This window comes from Agelaius phoeniceus, chromosome 20 (genome assembly GCF_051311805.1).
Source record: "Agelaius phoeniceus isolate bAgePho1 chromosome 20, bAgePho1.hap1, whole genome shotgun sequence".
NCBI classification, from domain to species: domain Eukaryota; kingdom Metazoa; phylum Chordata; class Aves; order Passeriformes; family Icteridae; genus Agelaius; species Agelaius phoeniceus.
Genome location: NC_135284.1, coordinates 3,101,088 through 3,118,222, shown reverse-complemented (window position 1 = coordinate 3,118,222; position 17,135 = coordinate 3,101,088). Strand labels below are relative to the sequence as shown.

The 17,135-nt window shown below is 44.3% G+C and overlaps 1 protein-coding gene across 2 annotated transcripts in view; it reads left to right on the top strand.

The window, feature by feature from the left end:
• Positions 1-17,135, top strand: part of VPS53 (VPS53 subunit of GARP complex) — a 64,431-nt gene that overhangs the window by 23,573 nt on the left and 23,723 nt on the right. The window contains exons 8-14 of one of the 2 annotated variants that reach the window (XM_054646839.2): positions 2,576-2,654; positions 3,483-3,626; positions 5,460-5,602; positions 7,110-7,251; positions 8,578-8,679; positions 11,942-12,036; positions 16,793-17,035. In XM_054646839.2, the coding sequence (XP_054502814.1) occupies positions 2,576-2,654; positions 3,483-3,626; positions 5,460-5,602; positions 7,110-7,251; positions 8,578-8,679; positions 11,942-12,036; positions 16,793-17,035 (948 nt within the window). Of the gene's footprint in view, positions 1-2,575; positions 2,655-3,482; positions 3,627-5,459; positions 5,603-7,109; positions 7,252-8,574; positions 8,680-11,941; positions 12,037-16,792; positions 17,036-17,135 lie in introns of both variants that reach the window. The other variant, XM_054646838.2, reaches the window with a different exon arrangement.

The following is a 17,135-nucleotide window of genomic DNA, read 5'->3' as shown; positions in this document are numbered from 1 at the left end:
AAAGGAATTGTGGTTTCTAGTAATTGAATGTCATTTGAAACATAGCAGTGGGTTTTCTTGTTTTTATTTTTTGAAGGCAGGGGAAACAGAGAACAAAAAGCCACTAATAATAAAACAGAAGTCAGAGAAACAGAAATCATTAATAGCTGGATAACCAGAGGGTTTGGCAGCCCCAGGAAAAGGCAATTCCCTGCTGTGTGGGATGGCTGCTGGGATACCCCAGCACATTTCAGGGAAAGAGACCCTTATCAAACCCACTGAGGCTCTGAGGGATCCTAAATCTCTTATCTGGGCTTGCTGAGCCAGCTCACCTGGTGAAGTGGTTCCCCACACACCCTCAGGCACGTGCAGGGTTGAATGTCCAGGGTTTTACGGCCGCAGTTTCCACTGCACGGAGAATATTCTGAATTATTGCAAAGCTGACAGCTTTCCACAGGGGCAATCATCTCCAGTGGCTGAAGCAAGTGCCCCCCTTGTGCTCTGCCTAAGGCAGATGAGCTCTAAAGAGGTGGCAGAAAGGTTTTCTTGCTTCTGGCTGTGTTTTCATAATTGTGAAAATAATTGAGTGTTTCTGTGTGTGTGGTTATATAAAAAATGAATTTTACTGGGTGGGCACTGGGGCTCCCTGTCCTTGCTCACACCTCAACTTTGGCTCTGCCCTGTCCCTCTCTTAGAAAATATGAAGGGAAAAAAAAAAGATCTTCAAACTTGTTCTCCCTGCCTGCTTTTGAGAGATTTTTATACAGGACCTATTTTTAAAAAATACATATTTTTAACATCCCACTTGAGCAAGGCATTCCTGCAAGTTTCTTAATTTAAGGATATGAGAATCCCCATTAAGATTATCCTTAAGTACTTTCCTGAATCAGAGCCCAAAACAACAAAGCTTGTGGACAGGGCTTTTAACTGCTTGACAGAGGCTCTTTTAAATTTGTTGAGTCTTTAGGAATCTGGCTGCTGCTCTTTTCAGTGCCTCCACTGTGCTGCACTGCAGCTGTTGTCAAACAGAAAGGTCCCCACAGCCACTCAGAAGGAAAGAAGTATCACTGCTAATAGCTTCCAGTTGTTCATACAAACTCACTAATTTCTGTGACTCCTAATTCCACACACTTCTTGTTTCTGGATTATTTAGAAGATAAAAAAATTCAGTCTGTTTTCAGTGTCTTTTTTTTTTTCTTTTTTCCCCACTTCTTTTCCTGGGGAATGAAAGTTTTGTTTCTGTGATGCTTTCTCACATGATTTATCAAGTGCTTTCTTGTAGAATTTAAGCAGGAGTAAACCTGTAGCTGTGGCTTCCTCCTTACTGATTAAATCCCCCACTCCTATTTCAACATATTAGTGAATTAGATTTCAACATTTTGTTTCCCACTTATGAAGTTGTTAACTGGATGTCTTTACCTGGAAGAGTAGAGGACTCTCTGAACATTCCTGTGAAGCAGAGAGCTTATGTGAGAATTATTTTTGACACTGCAGGCAGGAAGCTTTTCCAACAAAATCCCCATAAATAAATCCTGAGGAAGGCAGGTCGTACATCCAGTTAAATCACAGATATAAATTTATATTTCAGCCATCAGTTTTAAAGGGCTGGAATTTTCTGCACTTGGCACCAGGAAAGAATCCAGCACTGTCAGATTATCTCGTGGGTTTTTCCTACTAATGGAACTCGAATGGGAAGATTAAAGAAGCAGATCATTCCTTGATAAGGTTGAAGAGTCTTAAACAAGCACAAAAAAAAAAATCCCAAGTCTTCTGCCCACAGTCTGAACAAACATTTTCACAACAGTAAATGTCGCCAGTCTTGCTAAAGTATCAATCTCAGTGGAAAAATCCACTGTTTGAGTGATCAGTTCAGACCTGAAAGCCTTTCCAGTATAATAAAAACTGATGGAAGAATTCAAGGGCTGCAGAGGGATAGAAGTGCCTCACTGTTTGCTTTGGCACTTTCTAGTGTGTGTAGGCATTTCCATTTCTCTAGAAGTATCAATTAAGATGTATTGACTTTTATTTCTGGAAATTGGAAGCTTTATTCTCTCAGCCAAATAAGGAGCAAGGTTGTGGTTTATTCTACTCCCATTTCATACCTTTTGCTCTTTTGTGCTTCTCTGAGACACTGAGAATTTTTAGGATAAAACTGCTGCCAGCTGTATTCATTTAGAAGTGGATCAGTACACCTGGAGCTGTGAAAGGTTCATGGTGGAGATTGAGACATTGTGAAGCTTTTTACATGTTGGAAACGTATTTCTGTTGAAATGTGGGCAACAGAAATGAATTTCAGTGTAGTTCACACTGGCATTAAAGGCCTTTCAAACAGCTGATTAACTGCCCCTTATTGAAATATTAAATGGCAGCAGGGCAGGGGAACCCAGGCCATGTTCTGCTGCAGCTGAGGGTTCAGGAATCGTCGTTCAGGGAGCAAAAAGTCTCCCAGTTTTGACACACAGACCTTCTGAGTGTGGATATTTTCTCTTCAGCATCCTTTTGATCCCTTACAAACCTTCCTGCAGCTGCTGGTGTTCCTGCCACCCTGCAGGGAGGTTTTTGAGATCCCCCCAAAGCCCTTTCTGTGTCCCCTCAGGGTGAAGGCAGCACAGAACGAGCTGGGGCAGCAGATCCTGGCTGATTTCGAGGAAGCCTTTCCTTCCCAAGGTACAAAGGTAAAGTTCTCACTTTCCCTCTTCCTCCCATTGAAAAGTGTCACTGAAAACTCTTCAGGATGATTGTGTTATTGGATTTAGTCTCGTTTTTCCTCTAGATTTGGTCTCTGCCTGTTTCGGGAGTTTCTTTAGAAAGCAGAGGGTGATTTCTGCCACCCTTCCCTTCACTCTGCACCCAGCTCCTGCAAGATCCCTGCAGCCAGGCAGGGAATGCCCAATAATCCATCTCTGGGGTTTCCTTGGGGTCTCACCCAGTCCCTGGTTATTTGTTTGTCACAAAAATCAGTGTTTTGTTCAGGGGAAGCCAAGCACAGGCTGGCTGTTGACACAGTGCCACCAAGTTTGTGTCTGGTTTACTCAGTACAGATACAAATCTGGGCTGGGGCTAAAGCACCAGCTGTGCTTCCCCAGCACTGTGCATCCAAACATTTGCAAACAGTAAGGGGAGTAGGTGTGAATTTGAATTTACTTCCAAGAAAACACCAGTTCTGTCTTTCAAACTACCAGCTCTGCTGGTTTCTGCATGCAAGTGACAAGTACAGAAATGAGGAGACTTTTTGGAACAGTTGGTGAAGGGCAAATCTGTGTCTGTGAGAAGCAGCACCAAAGCAGCTTTTTTTAAAATAAAAAAAGTTTCTAAATTTTCTGGCTTTACCATGGAACAGCTTCGCGGTCAGTGAAATGGAAGCAGCTCAGTTTTCATGCAGCAATAAATAAAGAGTAGCAGCAGAAAAGAGAATAATAGAATAGGATAAACCTGGATGCATTTACAATCACCCATTCAACTTATTTAACCTGAAATCATTTTCTTCCTGTTTATTTTGACAGAGGACTGGTGGGCCCAGCAATGTCCTACGTGATGCCTGCCTGGTAGCCAACGTCCTGGATCCCAGGATCAAACAGGAAATCATCAAGAAATTCATTAAACAACACCTCTCAGAGTATCTGGTCCTTTTCCAGGAAAATCAAGATGTAAGGGAAGCTTTGCAAGCTCCATTTGGATTTCACATTTTGCTCTGCTGGCATTCCCAGAGTTCTCACTTCCACAGGTTCCTGTGGTGAAAAGTTTTTATCCCAAGGGCTTGGAAACTGATTCTGGGTGTGATCTGGAGTGGCTGATGGGCTGGGAGTTGCTGTTATCTCTGCCAGGATCCTCCCACCTTAGACCTCAGTTTCTCAGATCATCACTAGAAATGTTTTCTCCCACATATAGAAAATAAATTTGTGTTGAGTTTTCAATTTTCAGATTTTCATTTTTCAACCTTTCTCAGGGTTGAAATAAAACTAACACAAATTTATATTTCAACCCTGAGAAAGGTTGAAAAATGAAAATCTGAAAATTGAAAACTCAACACCACCCCTCCCAAACAATCAAGAAATAGCCCAACATGCTTAGGAAGCTGAGAGGGAGGGATTTCTAGAAAGTTAATTAAATGATAGCTATTTTTTAAACTTCCTGTCCTGATACTAACAGCTTTGTAAAAATTTACCATAACCTTCTTGAATTTGGAAAAAAAACCCCACACAGACCAGAATCACCTTTAGATGAAAATGTATTTCATCAATTTCAAATGTTTGACATAGAATAGAAAAAGGCTAAACTGCTTAAGTTTAAATAACATTTTCCCACCAAAGTTTTCTTGATTAATCTTTCTACTTTTTGACCAGAAAACACAATTACTGTGGGGAAAAAATTCCATCCTGCTCAGCTTGTAAGAATTTTTAGTTGGGATTTAAATGTGAGCTGAATGTAAGAATCCAGGAATTGCTGCACTCTCATCCCACTCACTTTAACCTCTCTATCTGTGAAACAAAGAGGGTGGGATCAAATGAAATATTATTGGATTGAGTTTTCAATAATCTCTGCATGATTTAGGAGTACTGTTATCCTCATTTTCAACAGAACTTTCTCTCTTAATTCGCACAAGATAGGATTTTCAGTCTGGCATGTGTTTAAGCACTTGGAATCCCAGAATCACTGAGGTTGGAAAAGACCTTTCAGATCCTTGATTCCAACCCTTGCCAAGTCCACTGCTAACCCCTGTCCCTAAGTGCCACATCCACACATCTTTTCAATCCCTCCTGGGATGTGACTCAGCCAGTTCCCTGGGCAGCCTGTTCCAGTGCTTGATAACCCTTTCAGTGAAGAAATTTTTCCTAATATCCAATGTGGGATTGACATTCTCTGAACCTGAGAGAAGCAAAGATGATCAAAGCAATTCTTATCTCATTTACTGCTCCTGTGTTGTTCACAAGTGGGAATGCATTGTGGAAGGTTGTTTACCTGAAGGGAATTGGTGATTGGATTTTGGTGTCAGTGTTTTGATTCACTGCCCAACTGAATCCAGGTGTGTGTGCAGTGGAGATGAGTTGAGTGCTTGGCAGATTCAGTTTAGATGTAATTTAATGTAATATAGAATAATATAGTATAATCAAGTAATTAATTAGCCTTCTGATAAGATGGAGTCCTCATCATTTCTCTCGGACATCGGGCAAGAACATCACCAATAATCCAAAGCATTCAGAGGATGTTAATCAATATAAAATCATGAGACAAAGCAGAGCTGCAGCAGCAGCACAGCTCTGAATCTTTGCTAAAGATGCTGATGGTGCTAAAAAGTCTTTGTCCCTGGGGTTCAGGTGGCCTGGCTGGACAAGATTGACCAGAGCTACACCTCGATCAAGATGTTAATCAATGTAAAATCACCTCTGCTTGAGAGAGAACAGAGCTGCAGCAGCAGCACAGCTCTGAATCTTTGCTAAAGATGCTGATGGTGCTAAAAAGTCTTTGTCCCTGGGGTTCAGGTGGCCTGGCTGGACAAGATTGACCGGCGCTACGCGTGGATCAAGAGGCAGCTGGTGGATTACGAGGAGAAGTACGGGCGCATGTTCCCCGCAGAGTGGTGCATGACGGAGCGCATCGCCGTGGACTTCTGCCACATCACCAGGTGAGCCCCACCTGGGGAGCCCCACAGCTCTGACAGACACAGAACTGCCCCAGGATTCTGCCCCATCACCAGGTGAGCCCCACCTGGGGAGCCCCACAGCTCTGACAGACACAGAACTGCCCCAGGGTTCTGCCACATCACCAGGTGAGCCCCACCTGGGGAACCCCACAGCTCTGACAGACACAGAACTGCCCCAGGGTTTTCTGTAAGAAGCTGTGAGAAAGCTCAGAGAATAAAACAATTATTATCTCTCTTTCTATTGTTTATAGATGTGATTCTCCAGAGTGTACTATTCGTAGTTCGCCAGTAGTGTAAAAGAAGATTTCTAAAGTGTTGCTCTGATTTTTTAAGATATTTTAAGCTTTCTGATGTTTACATTCTTGTAAAGAACTTTCTCACACACTTTATGTAAATAACTCATTGTTTTGAATTCTTTTATGGAGGAGGAGAAATTTAAAAGATTGTTGGTTTGTCCAGTGTCATTGGAGAGGTAGCACTTTCGCCCTCCAATCCACTGTCACTTTTGGAAATCTATAAATATTAGAGTCAGTAAAATAAAAGTCCCTTTTTTACCTTAGAAAGAGCAGCAAGTCTGCATTGTGTTGTTTTGTATCCTAGAATGACACTAAAGGGCAATCAGGTCTTAAGTCCACCATTGTTTCTGTAAAAACTGAATAATAATAATAACAATAATAATAATAATAACAACAACAACAACAACAACAACAACAACAACAATAATAATAATAATAATAATAATAATAATAATAATAATAATAATAATAATAATAATAATATAATTTAAAAACCCCTGCAAATTTCTAATAATCAAGTGCCTTTTCATGCCTTTTGAAGATAGAGTCTCTGTATCACCTTTGTCTGTCCCAATACCCTTTTGGAGATAACATGCAGCTCCTGCTGCCTCCCAGTTTCCTGAAAATAAAAAGTTTGGCTTGGTTCCTGCCATGCTGGTCAGTGTCTAAAGGCAGGGTGAAAACGTCTCTGTGGAATTGTCCATGGTTAAAAGGAAGTGAGGAGTGAAGACGCTGAGAAGTGTCGCTAAAACGATGAGAAATTGAAGTGATGTGAAAATCAATTTTCAGCGTAACAGAGGTAAAAATCAGCAATATTTCAGGCCAAGTGGAATAGCATGAGCTGGTTGTGGTGACCAGGCTCTTTGCCAGCCAGAGACAGGGAAGCAGAGGAAGGTGCCAGTGGCTTTTTTCTGGGTCCCAGTGGGAGCCCCTGAGCTTCCCCAGCTTGGATCCTCAGGGCTTTCCCAAGTGGCTGCCAGGAGATGGGGTCCTGTTACCCACAGAGCTCACAACAACCGTGGCTGTGTTTGAAATGGGATCTGCAAAGCAGTTTTATGGTAGAGAGCCTCTTAGGAATCAGTCTGAATTCTGTGGTGAAAGTCTCTCTGGGGAACGGACTGAGTTCCAGTGTTGGGTTTCAGACCTTTATAGGAAACCACATTTGTTTTTTCTATCTCCCCTCTCTCTTGCAGGGCAGAGCTCTCCAAGATCATGCGCACCAGGGCCAAGGAGATTGAGGTGAAATTGCTTCTGTTTGCAATTCAGAGGACAACCAACTTTGAGGGGCTCCTGGCCAAACGCTTCTCAGGCTGCACCCTTGCTGATGGCACAGGGGTAAGGACATTTCTGAAGAGCTCTGCTTTGCTCAGCAGCTTGCTCAGGAGAAAGAAGCCCCTCACACATAGCTCAGGGGCTGGAGACTATAAAAGGTGTCATCTGCAGCCTCCCCTTGCTCAGGGTGTTCACTGTGACTCTACTCAGTATCACTTTTTTTTTTACTGTATTGGAAAAATGATTTTTTAGTTGTGTAGACTGTAGAGAAGATGGCACAGAGCTCACAAGAATAAAAAATGCACTACTTGTGTGCTTTTTTGGTTCTCCTGGGGCCCTGTGCTGTTTGAAGCCACAGAGTTTATTATGGTGTGGTTAAATGCCTTGTAATGTTTGTTCTCTACATGTCAGTGACACATTGTAACTAAAAGTCTCCTCTTCTCAGTTCTGGGTACCACACATTGACCACATGGTACCAGCTTTCAGTCCCACGTTGTTGGGTCACTCTGGCTTCCATTGGTAGCTTCTGCTTTGTCTCTTTTGGTAGATTGTAAAGGCAGAAACAAGAGAAAAAAACTCAGGGAATATCTCTGGAGCCATCTCTGAGCTTTTCCTGCCTGGAATTTCAGCCCAGAACTCTGCCAGCCTGATGCCCTGGCAGCACAGAGCATGTGAGCTTGACTTCTGTGTCCAGCCTGGATGTGATAATTCAGCCTCCAAGGAAAGCCTGCTGGACCCATTGGTCATTTGCTGTGGGTGCAGCTAATTAAAAGAGGGAGTCCTGCAAGGTTTTCCTCCTGGCTGAATTTAGATCTCTCAGTAATATGGCTTTATTTATTCTGACAAATTTCATAGAAAATTTTGCAGCTTTAATTAAATTGATTTCTCTGGGTTGTTGGAAGTGAGAAAAGCAGAAGGGGAGGGTGTGGTTTCAAATGACAGAAAATCCTCTATTTCCCTCTCTCTGACATGTCTAGAGGCTGTGACACTCTGGCTGTCATTTGCCCTGTTTTGTACCCAAAATGAAGGCCACCATTATAAATAGCTGGCTGAGGGTGGGGGGACAAACAGTGGGAGCAGCAATTTGGGGTTTATTTCAGGGCAGAGTTTTGGAGCTGCTGTTGTGGTTTATCCCAGTGGAGACCACACACTTTGGAGTGGGGTTTGGGAGAGTGGAAATGTCACACTGGATAAAATGTCACACTTTCAAGGAGGATTCAGGCAGCATGGAGGGGTGGAGAGGGAGCCAGGATCTGATCAGCTCTGCTGGGAGAAGGCAGATTGCTGGGCAATGCTTTGAAGGGCTCAGGAAAGCAAAATGTGGATGCAGCTGTGTGCCAGAGGACACAAAACTGGCTGTTCTCTGAAGAGCTTCCTCTTTTCCAGCAGAAGAAGCCAGAGGTGCCACCTCCCTCCACCAACCCCTTTCTGGAGGATGAAACTGGGGCAGAGACAGATGAGATTGTGATGGAGAAAAGTGATACAGACAAAGTAAGTCTTTGAAGTTCCCACTTCTCAGCCTCTGTCAGAACCTCCAGCGGGGCCTCAGCTTTTCCCATCCCATTGATTTGAAAAGTTTGTTTTCACAGCAATTAATTTAGTGCAGTTTTGATCCTTTGTGCAATTAATTTAGTGCAGTTTTGATCCTTTGTGCAGCATTCAGGCTCCCAGTACGACCATGCTTTGCTCTGGCTCACTTCACTGAAACCAAAGCAATCTTTATTCCAGTTAATAGTGCAGAGACAATCCTGCCACGTGAGAGTGAGCTGGATTCTGTTCCAGCCTGTACAGCAACAGCCCAGATGTAACTACAGGATTTCTGTCAAAGGGAGATGAAATAGCTATTTGGGTTTTCAGATCCCCAAAGAAGCTCCTCTACAAACAGTTGCAATTCATATTTTGCCCTGTCAGCCAAGCAAACTGTCTGGAGTCACCAGGCAAGTCATTGAACTTTCAAGTGTCAGCTTTAGATTTTCACTCCAGATAAATCACTTGTGGGATTTTTATCTTTACAGTGCTTTTTATCCATTACCTCTGCAGAGCAGGCAGCATCTAACTGCTTGTACAAGCACAGGCCTTCCAAAGCCCTCTGCAAACATTAAAGGGTGAATGGTAAATGCAATTGTTTTAATTGGCACCAATATCAAAGCCTGTATTTTTTTTTTTTTATACACCAGATGGATGTTTTCTAAATGTTCAATTGTGAGTTACTTGAGGCTGGTACTCTCCTCTTATTTAGGGGCTTTAGAGCCCTGTAGATGGGCCATGTACAGGTGTATCCTGATGGGTGACCAGGGCCTCAGGACCTGCTCAGATCCATGCCCCTGGGGAGAGCAGGAGGTGGGAGCCTGGTGCATTGCATCCCCTTCAGATCTCCACATGAGCAAGGCAGCCCCTCTGCCTTCATCCACAGCCAAAGTCCTGAAACAGAATGATTTAAGCAAGGTTTTGCTCTTTCCATTAAAATCCAGCTTGGACAGTTGGTATTGTGTGGATTTTATCAGTGAGGCAGATTTGGAACCTAGGGAGACACCTCTGATGCATTTTTTGGGAAGAATTTGCTCTCCAGTACCTCATGACTGGAATATTGGCTGGGATGTGCAGTGTTGAGATGAGAGAACACCCTTGGAGAAGTCAAGATGTTAGGAGGCAGGTGAAGAGATAATTACAATAATTAGGGCTGGGTTTATTGAACAGCACTTCAGGAGCTTCTGAGAGAGGAACTGCTGTGCTCCCTGGACCTTGTGAAGCCATCCATGGAGAGGAGACATCCCTGGAAGTGCAGGTTGTGGTGAGGCTGCCCCTTCCTTGCAGGAATGCCCTGTGTCAGTGTCACAGGGCTGGGCTCTGCTGCCCTGCAGCCTCCTGGCTGCCAGCAGGGCTCCAACATTTCAGTGTCCCAGTGCCAGCAGCTGCTGGTTCATGCTGGGAGTCTGGAAGTGCTGAAAACCTCATCTTTCCTGTCACTGCATGAGGAACAGAAGGGACACAAAGAGTTGAAGATGAAGGGTTTTCAGTAAAAGAGCCCTTCCAAGACACCACTCCTGAAAATTCAAGACACTTGGGAATCTAAGAGGGAGCACAAGAATTTTTGGGGGGGAAATCCATGCTAAAAAAGCACCTCTTTTGGTAATCCTAGCAGTTCCATTTAATCTGTTTACTTTGGATGGTAATGAAAGGAAACTGGGCCAGCTGCAGACCTCCTTGCTGTGACAACAGTAACCTTTTATTATTTCCATCAAACTCAAGGAGGAAATAGCTTAAACATCTGCAGCTCTTGGACAGGGTTGCACACTCAGAAATACAGCTTCAGTGCTACTGGTAAAAGATTTAATATTCCTTCCACCAGACATGCTGGGAGCAGCGTGGTGCAGAGACACAGAGAGCCAGGCCTGCTGCAGGAGCTGAGTGCTAAACTTGGTGAATCTGCAGCTTTGTGCTGGCACTGCCATGCCAGGGCTTTGCAGATGGGAGGTTTCTGTCATTCCCAGCTCTTTTTTTTCCTCCCAGCTCCAGTGAGTGAGTGCATCCTGCATTGGGTGGAGGATGCCTGGTAATGGTTCTGTCCCAAGGCTCTTAAAAGTTAAATTCTTCATTCAAGGCTCATAGAGGTGGTCTGGCCTCCATAAAACCATTTCCTCACTTTAGGCTTGCAGCCATAAGTTGGGATTCATCATTTGGGGCTGAATTGTTGCTGAGAAAAGTTTGCCTTGTCACACTCTGATAGTTCTGCCAAATTCTTAGTGCCACCTCCTCTGTTGTTTAGGAGAGAAAGTCCTTTAGGCTTTGCTTCTTTTGTTTGGCTTTTCTTGCATTAAAAAAAAAAAAAAAAAATCAGCTGGAAAAATTCATATCTTCATTGGCTGGGAGCTGATCTTGGCTTTTTGTGGAGAGAGAAGCAAGAATTCCATTCCAGAGTCACTGCAGCTCTCTTTGCAGCCAGGGAAAAGCTGCTGGTCTGCTGGGAAGCAACAAGAGAAATTATCTATTAGTAAAAAAGAATAATAATAATCTAGCTGTAGGGCAAAAAAAAAAAGAGCTTAAAGGTCCTGCCCAGCCTGGTACTTAAACATGCACAAATTTAAATGTGTGAAGAGTCCCAGGGGCTGTGCTTGGCCATGGTTAGAGTGCAGCACTAAACTCAAATGAGGGTAAACAGGATGGCTCCCACATGGCACCTGTGCTTAATGCTCTAAATGTGATTTAAAAATAGAAATCTTTGCATCCCCAGAAACATGTTTCACAGTGAAAGCAGGCCTGTATAATTCTGGCTCCTGCAGTAATTACATGCTGTTTATCTAAATAAAATTCATTCAGATGAAGCCTGTAGCTTTGAGTTATTGCCCTTGACACTCTAAAATGTAAGGATTCTTTAATCTTGCTTCCAAATAACTGCTACATTTGATTTCAGAGGGGACTAGAGGAGCCTTGTTACTGCTTGAAGGATTCAGGGAGATTTTATTTGCAAACTGCATTAAGGCTCTTCAGCTGAAATCTGTTAGCATGGAGCAGCCTTCTCTTTAAGGCTAAGAATATTTTACAAGTGGAAAGATAATTCCTTGGATTGCTAACAGCTCTCTAAGAAGGAGGGAAGACTTGGATATAATAACATTTATATGCTTTGATGATTTGACAGCAAATTTCTGTGTTACAATATCTCCAAAGATTTCTATCCTTCTGTGCTGTTGCATTGCTGTTCCTTCAAGGTCTTACAGGGCAGCTTTGAACCAACATTTTAAATGTTTCCTTGCAGCCAAAGAAGCCAAAGGTCCCTGACAATCCTTTCCATGGCATTGTTTCCAAGTGCTTTGAGCCTCACCTTTATGTGTACATTGAGTCCCAGGACAAGTGAGTAACCAGCCTGAACTTCAGGGTTTGTTTGGTTTTGGATGTGTTGGGTTGTGCTGGATTCTGTACTCAAGCTGCAGAAAATTTAATATATTTGCACCTCTTGCTGCCTGATTTCAACAGGAGCAGTGTTTGTGGTTCAGGAAGCTTTGAGTGGGGCCTTTGCTTGGACAAAATGAGTGTTCAGAGGGCTGTGGGGTTGGTTTGTGTGTAATTGCAGAGGGCTGCAGGAGTGGTGCCTGCTGCCTTTCTCTGGAAGAGGCTCAGAGTTCCTGCAATGACTTCTGTTGCCTCTGCAATTCCCACTGCAGACATGTGTCTTTCTTTCATCTCATGGCTTCCACAAATAACAGGGTTGGGTTTTCTGTAAAACACACATGTGGCTTTGTGGCAGAGGAGCTGCAGGATTTGCTTTGTAGGAATAAGTTATTTGAGATCCTAAGATGAAAGCTGGTTGTAAGATAACATTATCATTGCTCACAGACTGGGACTTTGTCAGGGGCTTTAATCCCTGGCACCCTTCTTCATCTTCCTCTCTGACTTGCAGCAAAAAACCTTGAATGAGAGGAGCTTTCAGCTTTGAGCTCTGAGAAGTTTGCAGAGCTCTCACCACACTTCCTTGTGCACCTCCATTCACACCAGGGTTTAAAGAACATCTCAGTAACAGCTGCAGTGCCACCTGGGAGAGGAAATAGCTGAAAAAGGTTCAGTTTGGTCTTTTAGCACAGATTAGTGCTGGAAAGGAGGAGGTGCCTGCTTGGAGTATCTCACCTGTGTGTGCTTTTCTATCTTCCAATGAGACAGTGTCTCACTCAAGGCTTGGAGTGTCCTGATTTTATCCAAACTCCATGATAAGCATCTTGAAAAAGCTTTTCCATGTCCCATCAACTTTTTATGCTTAAAAGAAAAATCATTGAATAGCTGAAACCTTGCACAGTGCTGTGTCCTGCTGGGTTTAGGTTCTGCTCTGCAATATCACAAAGGGAAACTGATATTTCCCCCCTGCCCTCAGCCAACAGAGCACAGACTTCTTTGAATATTTCTTCCCTTCTCACTGGGGGCCATTTTAATCCCCATTTTGGTAATTCTACCCCACAGTGCTCCTAGCCCCTTCAGTTGCCTTTGTTTTTTTTTTATTCTCCTTTTCCTTTACAATCATGAGATGTTTTATATTATCTTTATAGCCACAAGCTGCAGGGAGTTCAAAGAAAAACTGCCACAGTATTCCCCATGCTGCCCCTGACTGCCAGAAATTGCTTTCCTTCACTATTTTCTCTCTTCTTCCTCCTTTGATTGAACTTTTGAGGAATCTGTTGCCATTGTCTGAAATTGAGATGTTGCTTAGATCATTAATTGTATATTTGAGCTCTGAATGGTGAGAGCAATAGTTTTATTCATCATTTTTCTGCCACATTAAATCTGTGGCAGAAAAAAAGCCTGGACAATTTTTTCTGCCAAAAAATTGTTTCCATACCCATTTATAGAAACACGTTGCCAAAATCTGTAGCAGTTTAAGAGGAGACACCTGAAAGAAGGAGTTTAAAGATGCTGCTCTCCACCCTCAGCTGCAGAGTCAATATCAGATTTCTGACCAGCAGAGCAGGTTTCATTCCTGCCCCTTTGGGATGTGCATCTTTAGCTGTCCTTTGTGGTCAGCTGGAGCAGCAGGAGCACACAGATGTGAGCTGAGCTGTCCTGAGAGAGGAGGAAGAGCTCTGTCAGGTCTGCAGGGCTGAGAGTGTGCAGAGCCCTCCTTAAATCTGCTCAGAGGCACGTCTGAGTCCAGAGCGCTTGGAAAGCTGGCACTTTGTGCTGTGTGTTTGCAGCCTCATCAGCACAGGGGCTTCCAGAATCCCCAGGGCATGGAAAGTGCCCTGCAGTGCTCCAGGTGTGGCAGTGCCACTGCTCTGTTCACACCCCTGGGCACACCCAGGTTCCTGAGCACCCTCTTCTCCTCTCCTGGTTCTTCTCCTGATTGCCAGAACAACCCTGAATAGGTTGAGTGAAAGAAAAAAAAACAAAAAAACCCCAAAAAAACAAAGGAAGAGGAATGCAGGAATGAAAAGAAGCAGAATAGAATTCCCTTTATGTGATTTCATTTCATTCTTTCTCTTGGTTAGATTTGGCGAGTTCTCACTCCCAATAAATGTGCTACTGTTAGGAAATACCACATCTGCACTACCAGAGACTTTTCTTGGAGCTTTTCCTTTTTGCAGAGTCTGTGCAGAAAATACTCATTTTCTGTAGCTCTCCTGCCTTCTGCATGTTTCATCTCCCAGCAGCTTTTTCTGCCAGACTCTCTGTGCTCCCATTGCACCACACAAAGGTTTGTGGCCTTGGTATCACATTTGGGCCAGCTGAGGCTCATGTGAAGCTCTGCCATCAGCCAAGGTGTGCATTGATGATGAATTAGTTCTTTTAGTGCACAATATCCTGATGTTTAGCTGTCACCAGTGCCATTCTGAAATGGGAGCAGTCCCACAGCCTGGTTTGATGGGCAGCTTTATCCAGGTTGGGATCAGAACAAGCATGAAGCCCCAGCACTGCTCTCCCAGCCCTTCTGAACAGCTGCATTTTCTCCTGCATCCCACTTGACAAGGCCTTGGGGGGGAGCAGGAAAATGCAGATCCATTTCACTTTGCCTCAGAGAAGAGGAGAACATGTGGGCTAAACATAAAGAAACAAAAGCCATCGACATTCCTGACCGTGTCTTGAGACTGAGAGAAGGCAGAAAAAAAAATCAAGTGACTGGTGAGTGCTAAGAAAGCTCCACTTTGTTGCCCAGCTGGAGCCCAGCACAGATGCAGAGGTGGAGATGCAGCTGTTGAGTTTGACAAGGAGTGAGCCACGTCCTCTTTCCTTGAGGAGCTGCAGGGATGTGCAGGCTGCAGCCCTCCTGCAGCAGCCATCTGTTTGGCTCTGCTACAGCTACAGAGGGAGGTAAATTCTGCTTCTCTGTGGCCCAACACAATCAATGCTTCACTTCAGCCTTCAATTGCTGCTGCCAGCGTGGAGATTTATCACATCAGTGGAGCAGCCTGATGTTTTTACAGTGCTTGTAGCACAGCTGAGGAGCTGGGAGTGTGGAGTCAGAGCTGTGTGCAGGGCTTGAGCAATAGGCATGGAAAAAGGGGCTGCTTGTCTTTGCAACTGCCTGGCTCCATGATGGAGATCCTGATATTCCAAGCACATCTTTGGAGATAAGTTTGGCCCAGCAGATCAGCCCTGGTAGGAGCTCATCCCTTCTGAGGCAGCAGCCTCTGAGTTTGTCAGGGAAGAGACTTGTGGGTTCTGTGAATTGTCTGACTTGTGGGTTCTGTGAATTCTCTGACTTGTGGGTTCTGTGAATTCTCTGATTTGTGGGTTCTGTGAGTTCTCTGATTTGTGGGTTCTGTGAATTCTCTGATTTGTGGGTTCTCTCATTCTTTGAATTCTCTGACTTGTGGGTTCTCCTATTCTCTGACTTGCAGGTTCTTTGATTCTCCTGCTTCTCTGACTTGTGTGTTCTCTGATTCTCTGATTTCTCTGATTTGTGGGTTTTCTGATTCTCTCAATTCTCTGACCTGTAGGTTCTCTGAATCTCTGGAATTTTCTCTCTCACAAGAGGGAAAGCAAAAAGGGATAGAAACTGGGGGAAAGCTGTTGTTGGTGGGTTTTTCCCCTTTCACTGGTAAAGGTGAGAACGTGCTGCAGAGTCTCAGCCTTTCTCCTGAGGATTTGGTTTTCTCCTTAGGAGCCCTGGATCGTGGCACAGCCCAGCCATTACCCTCAGAGGTGTGGCTTGTGCCATGGGAAGGGGAGAGCTGCAGGAAAACCATATTCAAAACAGGAATATAAAATACAGGAACTCCTGGTCAGCAGAGTACCTCTCATCTGAAAGGCCTATCTATTTCCCAAAATCCAGGCTTCCTTGAGGAAGGCTGTGTGAATTTGCCTGGGGGAGGAGGTTCATTGCTGGAATTCATCTGGCAGAGGTTATTCCATGGAGCTGAGCTGGACATGGATGTGCTGTCTCTGGAGGGGTAGGACCAGAGCAACTCCCCAAGATCAGAAGATTCTCTGGTCCTGTGTTGATGGCTCTGGCTCTCTGCCATGCTCAAAAGCCTTTTTGTCCTGGTGAAAGGATGCAGTGAAGTTTATTGTTGCCTAAAGACCGAAATATTTGAGTAAGGACCGGGCTGTAATGAATCACTGGAGACAATAAGAGGGCTTTTTGTGCTTTTAAAAAGAGTCTGAGTAGGAAGTGCACTTTGTGCTCATGCTAAATAAAACTTCTTTAAAGGATGTGTGAAGTTGTGCAGAACCAGGTGGTATCCAAATGGGACCAAGCAATGGCAAATGGGACACACCATTTTGAGCACATCCCTCCAAAATCCGAATTCCCTGAGCTCTGCTGGGATGGGAGGCCTGACTGTTCCTTTTCCTGGTGCCAGGAATGAAACTTGAGCACAGGCTTAATGCACTTGCATCAAATGTGCTGAACTGAGCCCTGGCAGACCTGGGAGCTTTTATGTGTGGCTGGAGAACAGATTTGAAGCTGCCACTAAAACTCCTGAGCACAAAAGGTTTGGGCTGTGGAATTGTGTGAGCTTTGTGCTGGGAGTGTGGAGATAAGAAAGGGCTGGGAATACCCAGCTGCTAAACCTGGACTTGCTGCTGTCACAAGACAGAGCATCTCATTGTAAGCATTATTCTCTCTTTTCACTCCCAATTCCTCCCTCAACAGACTCAAATATCTTTTTATTCCCCACCCCAGGAATCTGGGAGAGCTGATTGACAGATTTGTGGCTGACTTCAAGGCTCAGGGTCCCCCCAAGCCCAACGTGGATGAAGGGGGAGCTGTGCTGCCCAGCTGTGCTGACCTCTTTGTGTACTACAAGAAGTGCATGGTGCAGTGCTCCCAGCTCAGCACCGGGGAGCCCATGATAGCCCTGACCACCATCTTCCAGAAATACCTGAGGGAATACGCCTGGAAAATCCTCTCTGGAAACCTGCCCAAGTGAGTCTGGCACCCCCAGTGCTGCACACATCCCACTGCACTGAGGAGCTGATCATTTGTATACATAATTCACAAATACACTCATTTCCCTGTCAGACAG